The following is a 12009-nucleotide window of genomic DNA, read 5'->3' as shown; positions in this document are numbered from 1 at the left end:
TGGCTTTTTACGTTTATAATAAGTTCTTTTGTCATTTCACACGCTCTACAGGACCAGCTGTTACATGATAAGACCCCGGTCTGACAGATTAAAACCACCGAACACCACTCGGACGTGGCCTGTATGGATTGTTCCACCTGTCTAAGTTTGTTTTTGCAATGTCTGTATAAGCTAAGAAAACGAGGCGCCGCCGTTCCCTGACTAATGACTGAAGCCATTGTTGCGCGCTGATGTATTATGGCGAGCTCTCCAGTCGAGCAGCACTCCAAGGCAGTTGACTGTTTTGATTAGCTGCGGGGGCTGATGGCTCGGCAGCCATCAGATATCTATCAATGTAATTGCTGGTGCATAATTCACCCTCCAATTACTGCACACTGCGCCTCGCCGCATAGAAACGCAGTCACCTCCGGGCCGGGCCCCCGTTAAACGCTTCGCGTCGGGAGCGCCGCGCGAGGAGTACAGTATCACAACAGACAAACAACGGCGCCGAGTGGCGGAGCGGGCTCTCCTTTCAATTCATCAGCGTTTCACAGCAAAGCCGGGGAAAGTGGCTCTCACACCCGATCCGTCCTGAAAACGTGAGATCTAACCTTTTAATGTGATTAATCACAGAAAAAAATAAAAACCTATGGGAGCTTCCCCTGGGCTGCAGCGGGGGCTTCGTCATGTGGATTGTGCAACATAAGAGGGAATTCTTCATCTGTATGTATAAATATGCTGCAGTGGGGAGTGTGTGGGCGTGTGCGTGCATGTATTAACACATTAGCGCATGCATACATGAATACAGCCGCCTTGTGTTTGCGCCCCTTATTAGCAGAGAGGATATTATTAGCAGCAGATCCGCGGGGCGGGGGCGGGGGTGGGGGTGGGGGTGGGGGTGGGGTGGGTTTGGGGGTGTCAGGGAGAGATTGGTATTCTGCCGGAGCAGTATTCCCCCCGGTGCGCACGTTGCTGACAGACAACCTGAGGAGCGGTTTCAAAGAATCGGGGAGCGGAAGCTGCTCCCGCTCATTGTTCCTGGCTCCGTTTTGACATGATTTGCTCTGTAAATGGTTGATTAAGGAGAGTTCACTGTTTGTGATGATTAACTTCTCTTCAATCTGTCCACCCTTCCCTTCTCTCTTTGAACGTTTGTGCTTTTCCCCTCCTCCTCCTCCTCCTCCTCCTCCTCCCCGCTCTTTGCTGTCTCATCTCCTTTATCTGGCCCTCCTTTTCACCTCTGCTTCACCTCCTCTGCTTCCTCCTCCTCCTCCTCCTCCTCCTCCTCTCTCCAGGTCGGCGATGAAATCCTGGAGATCAACGGCGAGAGCACCAAGGGCATGAAGCACGCGCGGGCCATCGAGCTGATCAAGAACGGCGGGCGACACGCCCACCTGGTGCTCAAGAGGGGTGACGGCTCAGTGCCTGAATATGGTGGGTCAATCTACGAAAACATTCCCTTCTCCCCCATCTTCACACCCTGAGCCGGGGGGTGGCGCCCGGCGGACGGTGGTGGGTCGAACCGAACTGAGCCGCCCTCCCAGGAGCGGAGGGCGGGAGGGGGCCGTGTGCTCGGGGGTCTTCTGGGGGTCTCTCTGTCGGTGGAGGTCACTGCTGGGCTTTTGGGATCCGGGGTCAGGGAGGCGGCGGCACCTCCGCCCCCCCCTGCCCCTCCCTCCTCCCTCCCTCCCCCCTCCCCCCTCCTGCTGCCACCTGCTCTCAGCTTCCATGTCATCCCGCTGTCACTTTTTTCACCTTCTGGCCTCCGATGCGAGAAGCGAAGGCGCTCTGCCGGGACTCCACAGAAAGGCGGTGGGTCGGATTTCAGTGAAAAAAAGGAAGGGAAAAAAAAAATGTTTACAAGGTTTGAACGAGCTGAGTAGTGAGAGTTAAAAATCAATATTTCTGGTGGGGAAGAAGTGAAACCGACAGTCTCCTCATTAAACAGCGATTTAGCATTAAGAGGAGGGGAAAGCTCCATCCCTCACATCCCACCCGCGATCAAACGGGACCTCCCACGGCTTCGGTTTAGGACGTGACACAAACATATTTATGATATTTATTGAAGGTGAATGTAAGCTACTGAACTCTAAAGGGTTTTAAGTGAAAGCTGTATCGAGAGAGGGGGAGAAAAAGACAGTCTGAAGCTGTGTTTTTTTTGGGGGGTTTTTCGCTCTCACAATACTGTGCTTGAAATAACTCACTCATCTTTCTTTTCTTTTGTTTTTTTTTTTCTTTGCACCCACTGTTTAATGTCATTGAAAAGCTGTGAAGATAGGAACTCCACCCATTCCCCCCCGTTTCAAAAAGACAAACGAGTCGTTCCAATTCCAGAAGCGTTTTGTACAGTGATAAAAAAAAGAATAGAGGCATTTTTACAAGTATTTTTGTTCAGTGTACAGAGCCATGAAACAAAGCCACATATTAATGGATAAAAAGTCTATTGCTGCATGAACTTGTCAAAAGTGTAAATTGGACCCCCCCCTCCTTCTTCTAATGTCTATTCTCCATAATATTTATGGAATTTTTTTTTTTATTTTCAATTGTACCGAGCAGTTTTGTTGATAGTCTCGAGTCATTCTCATTGTTTTCTTTGACTTTTCGTTGCGTTCTGTTTCTTTTCAGTGGAGATGCATTTGTCTTGAGAAGGTCATCTATGTAATTATTTTTATTTTTCTCCGTTCTTTGCGCTCAGAATGTGCTGTGGTTAACCTGCACCGATCATGTGAACTTGTACATTATTTCGGATCATTGTTTGTACTTTTTTTTGTTTTTATTTAGTTGGCGCCGCCTTCGACAGTCTCGCCAGTGTTTCTTTTGCTTCTTGTCGGCGATGTAAAACTGCTTCATTCGCTCTTGTGGGTGTGCCGGTCTCACTTGTCTTTAATTTTTGGGGGAAAACTTTTTTTTTTTTTTTGGCTTTTTCTGCTGCTTCTATGTTCATATGTCTAGGTGTGTGTGCGTGCGTGTGTGTTTGAGTGAGTGTGTGTATGTGTGCACGCTTGTTTCCAGGATTTTTTTTTTTTTTTTCTCTGTAACTGATGGTTTCCACTGAAGGGGTGAAATTGGGCAAATTTTCCTGGACTGTCTCTTAATCGATCAAATAAACACGTTTTTTTCATTTAAATCAACAATAATTCTCCCTTTTCTTCCTTCAAGTTGCTCTCCAAGCAATCTAAACTTCTGTGCTCTTCTCTTTTTTTTCTGTTTTTGTGTATCTTCTCCTCTTGCGCCGGGCTCTTGTCTTCCTTCAGGGATGGTCGCTCCCCATCTCACTGCATGTATGAGAAATGACAAGATGGGGGAGGCCTCTGTCCTCCAAAATCAGACCACGGTTTGTAGTTGTCCTCCACTGTCGTCTGGCTCGTTCTCTCTATCCGTCCCACTCCTCTCCCTCTCTCTCTCTCTCTCCATCCTGATGTGTCTGTGGTGCGGCCTCGACTCACCCATGCCCGTTGCTCCGCTCCATGCATAAACACATCCATTCACACGTTGTAAGTGTCGCCGCTGCCGAAGCCGCCGTCCCAGACGCCTCATGCATCTGTCTGTTGTTTGGCTGCGTTTGACGTTCTCCAGATGAGCTGAAGAGGAAAGTGCTGCGAACTTAGTGAGGCCGGGAATACAAACACTGACAACCCAAAACTATTCCAGGAAGTCCTGCAGGAGCTCACAGTTAATAACAATGTTTTTTTTAATTATTATTATTAATATTTGTTGAGGGAAAAAATGGTCCAAAAGCCAGTTGCAGCTCAAATCTTAAGATTTCTGCATGTTGTCAGATTTTATTCACATTTAAACACGACTGGACAGGTTTCATTGAGCAATAGCAGCTAATGTTTTCTTTATTTTGACACTCTTGAGGTGATCCTGTGAGACTTCAGCTCCGCTGTGGCCACTTGTTTGACATCCCTCATGTGGTCCAGTGTTGCTCACTTTGGGATGATGGATTATATCTGCGAGTTCCAGACTCGCTCTAAAGTGGATCGATGGTGTTATTTCATTTTTCTTTTTAACTCTACTCAAAAAGGATCTTTTGATATTGTTTTTTCTCAAATTGGCCACTTTTACAGCCTCACTGTCAAAAAAAAGCACTATATCTCTGTCGCACTTGATATAAATAGCACTGTTCAAACATTTTCCGAAGAATAAACAAATGCAGAAAGGAGAGGGATATATGGAGCCATATTTAAAGTATAACAGCTAAATGATCTGTTAAAATCAATTTAGTAATAATATCACCTACAGAACAATTCCATTGATTGCAGTTTTAGAAAGCCCATCTGATCATCCCCGAGTCTGACGGCGCTCAACTTTGTAATTTGGCACCGGCGTCATTGCATTAGCTTAGTTCACTTCCTGTAACCCGAACCTTTACAAGACTTTAAAACATGGACTCGCAGTGACATAAACATGTAGTTTATTTGATTAAAAATAACATAAAACACTTTCAGTTAGTCAAAAGACACACAAACCTCGCCAACTGTAACACAGTCACAGCTTTTTGGATCCGATTTTGAGCGTTTGATGTGCTTTTAAGATTTACAAAGTGTCAAAGGCATCATGACAGCGCATGAAAGAGCATGGCTAATCAGTACAGCCGAGCAGCTTCATAAATATGCAGCGCGACGGCACAGACGGGAACCAACCTCCCGTCCGACCGCCCGGCCCGCCGAGTCCCGCCGCGCTTCAGAGACGACCCAGGTAGACCGGGGAGCAGGTTTGTAGCGCCTAACTCATCTCTTCAAACAATGGCTGCCTCACTATTGTGTCACTGGCGTTGTTTTTAATTTATTTATTTTCTGTAAGCTACGTCGGCTTCTGCTGTGCCAGCATTAACATCAGAATGGCTTCCATTGGAAATGTTCTCAGCTTCTTGTCTGAGTGATTCAGCATGATTACTGTGAGCAGAGATGGACGTTTGGTCTTAACGTCCGGTGCGGATGCCTGTTTGACCGCCGTGCCCCGGCCTGTGTGTCCCGCTCTGTTGCAGACGGCGGCCCCAGTGACAGCATCACAGCCAGCTCAGCCCCAGGGCTACAAAACGCTGAGGAAGTGAGCCTCCTGAACCCAACCAACGCACCATCAGAGTCCAGTTACCCACCAGAACCCCAACAACCATCCCGGAGCAGGACGGAGGCGAGCCGCCCCTCCAACGACACAGGCAGGCACCACCATTCCAACCACCGCCACCACTCCCCCAGCAAGAAAACCAGCACGGGAAAGTACAAGTTTAAAACGTCCAAGGGGAGGCTGGTCAGGAGGAAGGATAAAACGGCAAGCGACGGCCACCGCCACCATTCCAGCGGGCAACACCGGAGCCGCCAGCGTTCGCCCGAGAAGAGCAGCCGGTCACGCAGCGCAGAGAACACCCTGGACAGCCGACACAGGGGACACCACCGCGGCCGCTCGCCGGACAGGCGCCACGGTCACACCTCCTCCTCCAACCACCGCCACCGCTCGCCCTACCGCTCCCCTCACCGCCACCGCTCTCCCTACCGCTCGCCCCACCGCCACCGGTCGCCCCACCGCTCCCGCCACCACTCCCCCAGGCGCCACCACTCCTCCGACCCCTACCGCCGCCACCGCTCCCCGGAGCGGCCTGGCTACAGCAACGAGAAGCCCAACGGAGCGGAGGCCGTATTGAAGGAGCCGGACCTGAACCTGCCTCCTGAACTCAGCCTCCCTCTGGAGGACAGCATCCTGCGCGAGCCCCCGGCCCTGGACCGCCTCAACCGGGACGTGACGCTCCCGTCGCTGCGCAGGGAGGACCGCCCGTTCGGGGAGGACAGCCTGCTGATGAAAGCCTCCACCTTGGATAGAGCCTACAAGGGGGACGGCCTCCTGAGGGACGTGGCGTCGGGCGGCCAGAGGGACCTCTTCAGGGACGCCGCCCTCCCCAGAGTGCGTACCCCAGACTCGGATTCAGCCTTCCAGAGGTACAGCTCCCTGCTGAGGGGGCGTTCGCCCGAGAGGAACGGACGCCACGGCAGCCGCGGCAACACCCCCGAGCCTCTGAACCGAGCCCGCAGCCTGGGGCGAGACATCTCCCCGATCCGGAGCTTCAGGAGGGACGACTCCGTGGACGAGGAGGACGACGACAACTTCGTGGCGGAGAAGGTGAGGGAGTACTACAGCACGATGAAGAGCAACACCCGCCGCTCGTCGCAGCCCACGCTCCCCGAGCCCAGGGCCTACAGGGGCAATCCCAAAGACCTGAGCATCTGATTGGACGGTCGTCGGCCAATCACCCGCAAGACACCTCAAGTACTCACTCCCATCAACATGTGGTTCCACGAAACACACTCACTTATGTACACACACACACACACACTGACACACTCACACACACCTAACAATGTTGAGTTACTAACAAGACAGTGATTCCAAAATGACTTTTGAAAGCAGTTTATTTTCTTTCTTTTTTAATTGTATGTTGTTTTTTTTTCCTCGTTTTTGTTGAAGCATTCTGCATTTACAGTAACTCGAGATTTTTCCAGAAAATGGTAAAACCATAAAAAACAATGATGTGCCTAACAACAGTTCCATGAAAAAGCGAGATTGTCCTTTTTTTCCTTTTATTTTTTTCTTCTTTTTTTTTTGGGTTGTGATTTGATATGTGCCGGGCGTTTTGGGGCCCCCACGGTCAGATGATGAAATGTACGTACGTTTTCCACGAAGGATTCCATGGAAAAGCCGCGCGCCCGGACCACCGCAACCGGTGCTCATGATGCTGTGCATGTCTTTACCGGTTTCAATGTCTCTCTCTCTCTCTCTCGTTCTTCCTTCTCTCTCTTCTCTCTTCTGTCTCTCTCTCTCTCTCTTCCCAGTGCCACTGTTTTTTAGACATTCGACCAGACTATAGCACAAGCCTGCATTTGTTTGTATATTTTTGACAGTTTGCAGTATGTGTACATTCAGAGGTGATCATTTTAAATGAAGGGAAAATTAAAAGTTAACCTATGATGATGATGAAGTTAAAATAAAATAATATATTCAACAAAACGAAGTGTGTGTATGCGTGGGTTCTTGTCACCATCTGAGGCATTTTTCAGCCTTGTTTGGGAGCCAACATATATATACTTCTCAACAGGCAGAAAGCCGTCCTCATCTGTGCAAACAAAAACGGCGAGGAGGAGTGGCGTCAGCCTCCTGAAAGTCTGCGAGTCTTTGAAGGCGACGGCAGAGAGCTTCCATCCTTTTGACAACATCAAAGCTTGAATAGGACAGTCTGAAAAATGTTGGCTCACTCCTCCTCCATGCTTTGATTTGTGCCGTTTCTGTGGCCTAGCTGCGTCTCATGTCGCCCTCCCCCTCTTCCTCTCACTGCATTCACTCCATTTATTTATTTTTTTCATTTGATGGAGCGCGAGCAGCGGGGAAGCTGTGTCCCCATTTCAGGACAGCGATGGCAGTAGGTGGGTGATGATGGGATGGTGCTGGGGAGATGAGAGAGAAATGGCAGAGAACAAAGTGGTCACTCTCACAGTGCAGGAAAAAAAAAAGTGAAATAACACTGATTGAGCATTATGCATGAGGAAAAAGTGCCTTCTCAACTCTCTAACTTATCTGACCACATTTTCTAATATTCATCCTCAAACATGCATGTAGCTCGGATTCACCGTCACCACATCCGAGCGACGGAGGTTTTCTTACATCACAAAGTTTCTGCAGCACATGCCAAGGTACTTAATGCCACATGTTCATTAATGTGCATCCAAGATTACCCTGTGGACACAATCTGCGCAGCTCATAAGAGGAAATGGGAAACAGAGATAAAGCATGATGATCAAACGGTAACATATCAGAGCTTTTTTTGGCCCAGTTTCTCTGCGATTCAAGAGGGCCACGATTCATTTGGCTCCTTTTGATTCAACGATCTGAAACTTTTTTTTTTTCTCTCTCCTTCCTGACGTCAGTCCGCTCGCAACAGAAACACTGCAACTTATTTATAAAGCTAAGTGCAAAATAGAAAGTTTGCACAGAAAGTGTTTCAGCACTCCATATGATAAAAGCAAACAGGAGCAGTGGTTGGAAGTCGGACAAGTTGCTATAAAACTAGTTAATTTTCCCAGTTACTTATTGACTCGGAAAGGCGACCGAAGCATCAGTTCTCGGCTCTCGGCTCGTGTGGCTCAGTCTAATGACGGGTTCATTAAGTTCAGATGAAGTTTCATCAGTCAGGAGGAAGTGGAGCGCTGGTGTACACACTTTATTAGTAAAGTCCTGCAAATTCAAAGCGAAGCACTTCACTGCTCATGCTCCCACCAGGGGGATACAGTTTCCAGCAGTCATGCAAAACTCAACAGAGGACGTGTTCGGGAAAGAAAAAGATGAATGAAAGAAAAGACGAGCGCGAACTGTACAGACATGCAGGCGCTTCTTGTCAACTTTAGCTCAGTAATGCTAACAGTTGCCTCGTTGAGCGACAGAAAGAGACAACAGATCGGCAACAGCTTTTACATGTAAACATATTCACACAACTGTATTGTTCATTTCTTCCTAGTAATCAGATTCTCACAACCACTAAAAGGAGTCGCAACACAGTAACAAGTTACCTTAAAGACTTTGTGTTTTAAAGCCATATCTTGATTATTCAGTATTAATCATCCAGCATATTTCTCAGTGCACCGGTAGAATAAGCTCAACGCATCAGCCAACAAGCAACAGAAAACAGCAGAAGGACAGCGAATGCTTAGCATGAAGCAGGAAAGGGCAGATGGAAAATGTTTGGTTAAAAAAACACACAAACTTGGATTTGATTTTTCTGCCACAGATAGAGAAAATCAAAAAAAGTTCTAAACTGTGCTCATTGTCACTGGAGTAGAATATTATAAACTTTCTATGAAATTTCACAGAAATCATTTAACTCAAATTAACCCCCTTGCAGCTTTATTTGAGGGAAAACCGTCCTCGGTTCAGCTCAGACCATCAACACAAGAAGGCATGAAGGTTAATCCTACTCAACTGGAAACAAAAGAAGGAAAACAAACAAACAAACAAAAAACCTCCTGCCCCTTTTTCTGAAATAATGAAACTCACAAACAGAGAAAAAATAATTTTCTCAATTTTTTTAAAAAGTTGAAATGGGAGGAAAAAGAGATATATAGCATGTCCTTTTTTGGGTAGGATAATATCTTAGTCTTTGGAAAATCATCTTGCAATTAAAAAATGTTTTTGTATAAAATACTGAGATGCATTGAATTGATTTCGATGGATAAATAAATAGGTTGTTTCTCTTGGTGAATCCCACCACCAGTTTCCTATAGGCTATTTTCTTCATATCACTGGTGATTAAAACAAGGTGAACATTTCCAGTTTCTGGATTTATGAAGAAGTCAGACTGAATTTTGTCACAGGCCCACATGTAAAAAAAAACAAAAAACAACCTTGTATCCCGTGGCAGACTGCCGTGAATTGAATATTTTTCCTCTTGTATTTGTTTTAACGTTAAGTGCTTTTATCAATAACCACAATCTTGATGTGAGTTTTGCCAGGTTTTCCAAGGTTTGTTCTTATAATTACACTCTGGTTTTGGCACATTGATGCCTCGTCTGTTAGCAAACTGTATCAGACAGACAGACATTGTTGAACTTTGTACATCTTGTTCAGTTTTATTCCAGTCGGTTACAACTGTGACTGATCAATAACATGCATGCAGACTAAAAACAGCTGTCTGAATGTATGCACTCTTCTTTTAACTGTGACCAGTAATGCCATCTATAGGTCACTCTTCATTTTAGAGACTGCGTTTTCCAGTGTTCACCAAGAGCTCCAGTGATCTCCTGCCTGCTGAGGAGAAAGAAAGACATTGTCTTTTAATTATGTTCTTCCAACTACATGATTTCGGAGCATGTGTTTTACTTTGGTGATTTTACATTCATTCAAGATGGTTATGAATACCAAAAGTTGCATTAATCTTCATAACATTAGATCTGCCGGTGAACATTTTAAAAAGAAGGAAATGTTTCAAAAGGTTCACATACTTTACTGTGCCCATGTTGTAGATCAGGGGTATTGAACACATTTTAGTTCAGGGGACAATTTCATCTTGAGTAAAAATCTCCTTAAGCTTTGTTGTGTGCTGAGTAAACCTGAGGAAATGTAATTTTTTTCAGAAGACAAACTTTTCACCCAAAATTCTCCATCTGCACGGAGCCTGAACATTAACATAAAGATGTTTTCCCACTGTTTACACCACAACGGACCTGGAGCATTATTCCGCCTTGGGAGCCCATTTCAGAAATTGCCAGCACCACTGCTGTGTAAACGGACTGTCAGGAAACAACAGAAGTCTTGTGTTTTCCCTTCAACTCCGAAATGATGTAAAATGGACTCTAGTGTCACCGGTTATGTTTCTGGACTGAGGAAAGAAAACCCACTGCTGCACAGGGAGAACATGCAAACTCCACATATAGAACCAAATACAGCACTCTGTGAAGACGAGCTTTAAATACTGTCTCCAGCTTCTTTATTACTTATTTCCAGAGATGATGTGTTGATTGAATTTGGCAGCTTTTTGTCGCTCCCGTTCGATTGCTGTCCTTCTTTGTTCTCTTCATAAAGAGACATGGAGGAGGTGTGTGTTTCCTGCAGACACGTCTACTTTCTTTCCCCCGCTCTCTCACAGGAGGGGAAGCAGCGCCTAAATAATGGATGTAATCCACTTCCCAGCGCTGAGGCTCTCTCCTCCCCTCTCTTTAAATATCTCTCTCTCCCCCGTCTTTATCAGGACACACTCCACTCTTCTTCATCAAACGTGGGAGCCGAGCCCGCCGCTTTATTGCCTGTACAGCCCCCCAGAAATGATTAACAGCCCGCGTCCGGCGACAATCCATCATGTCGGCGCCGCGCGGGAGGAAGCGGCGGTTAATGAAATGTCCAATAACGCAGTGACCGGGGCCCGGCGCGGCCGCGGCCCGCCCGGGTCAGAGCCCGCTGCTCCCCTCATCGGCTCGGCCGCAGGTGCTCTCGCTCTGACCTCGGAGATGTGCCGCTGCCCCGTTGCCGTGGAAACAGCGATGCAACAGGCTCCCTCCTCCAGCCGGCTGGAGCAGATGGGAGCTGCGGATGCGTAAATACGAAGGCTGAGGGGGGGGGGGGGGGGGGGGGGGGGAGAAGGAAAACAAGAGCGGCGGGTTTATTTTTGGCAGGAGGAGCTCGCCGCTCTGGAGACGAAGAAAGTTGCCTAAATGTTGAGAGGACTTTGCTGCGGATTCATGTATAACAAGCCTGCTGTGGCTCCCCCGGCTGCTGTCATGTTATAGATGTTCACTCTGCTGTCATGCAGCAGCTATCCTCTGTCCTAATATTGTATCTGTCTCATGCTCGGCTGCGCATGGAAATCGGCCTTCTCAAGGAGGAGAGGGAGGAGAGTGTTTGGGCTCCTCAAATGGCTTTCTGTGTGTTTTTCTTATCGAAGGTTGCAACAGCAGCTCTGGCAGGTTGTGGACACGTGTCCATGCAGGGCTTGAGGCTACACTGCTGGTAGAGGGCGGGGTGTTCAGTTAAAAAAAAAAAATGGCTGCAGCCTCGTTGTCATGCTAATCAATCAGCAGCTGTTCCAGAAGAAATGTGCCCACTCTCATAAGCTCTGAGACGGTTTTAATTAAAAGCTGAATTGGTTTTTTCCAGCAAGTGGAGTCTTTGGGATGACTGCAGATCTGTGCTTTACTCAGTTACAGACAATTCAGGATTCATCACTGCACTTTCAAGCCTCTGTTTGTACGTCCGCATCCAGCCGTGAATTTTCAGGACTATTTCAATTCAACCTCGGAAACCGATTTCACAAAGTTGCAGTTTCCCTGGCTCTAGATACCTTTGTCATGGAAATATGCACCCAAAACGTGATAACAGGGCAACATCGGAGTGACTGAACAACGTCGCCCACTACATCTCCCTCCCTCTCCTTCTCTTCCCTGTTTCTTTTTTGTTGTTTTTGCCTCTTCTCGCCTGCCATCAGTCGTCTATTCAGCCTGAGCCTTCATTAACTGGGGTCTTCAGCTACCCCTGGTAAAGTGGGTATAAATAAGC

General features: G+C 47.4%; 1 protein-coding gene across 3 annotated transcripts in view; it reads left to right on the top strand.

The window, feature by feature from the left end:
• magi1b (membrane associated guanylate kinase, WW and PDZ domain containing 1b) overlaps window positions 1-6309 on the top strand; it is a 138618-nt gene extending 132309 nt beyond the window's left edge. For all 3 annotated transcript variants that reach the window (XM_030092786.1, XM_030092787.1, XM_030092785.1), the window contains 2 exons: window positions 1275-1413; window positions 4970-6309. In XM_030092786.1, the coding sequence (XP_029948646.1) occupies window positions 1275-1413; window positions 4970-6204 (1374 nt within the window). In that variant the 3' untranslated portion in view covers window positions 6205-6309. The remainder of the gene's footprint in view (window positions 1-1274; window positions 1414-4969) is intronic.
• Window positions 6310-12009: the final 5700 nt, after the last annotated feature.

This window comes from Salarias fasciatus, chromosome 5, assembly GCF_902148845.1.
Source record: "Salarias fasciatus chromosome 5, fSalaFa1.1, whole genome shotgun sequence".
Classification (NCBI taxonomy): domain Eukaryota; kingdom Metazoa; phylum Chordata; class Actinopteri; order Blenniiformes; family Blenniidae; genus Salarias; species Salarias fasciatus.
The sequence above is the reverse complement of the archived record's forward strand: the minus strand, read 5'-3'. Positions and strand labels throughout refer to the sequence as shown.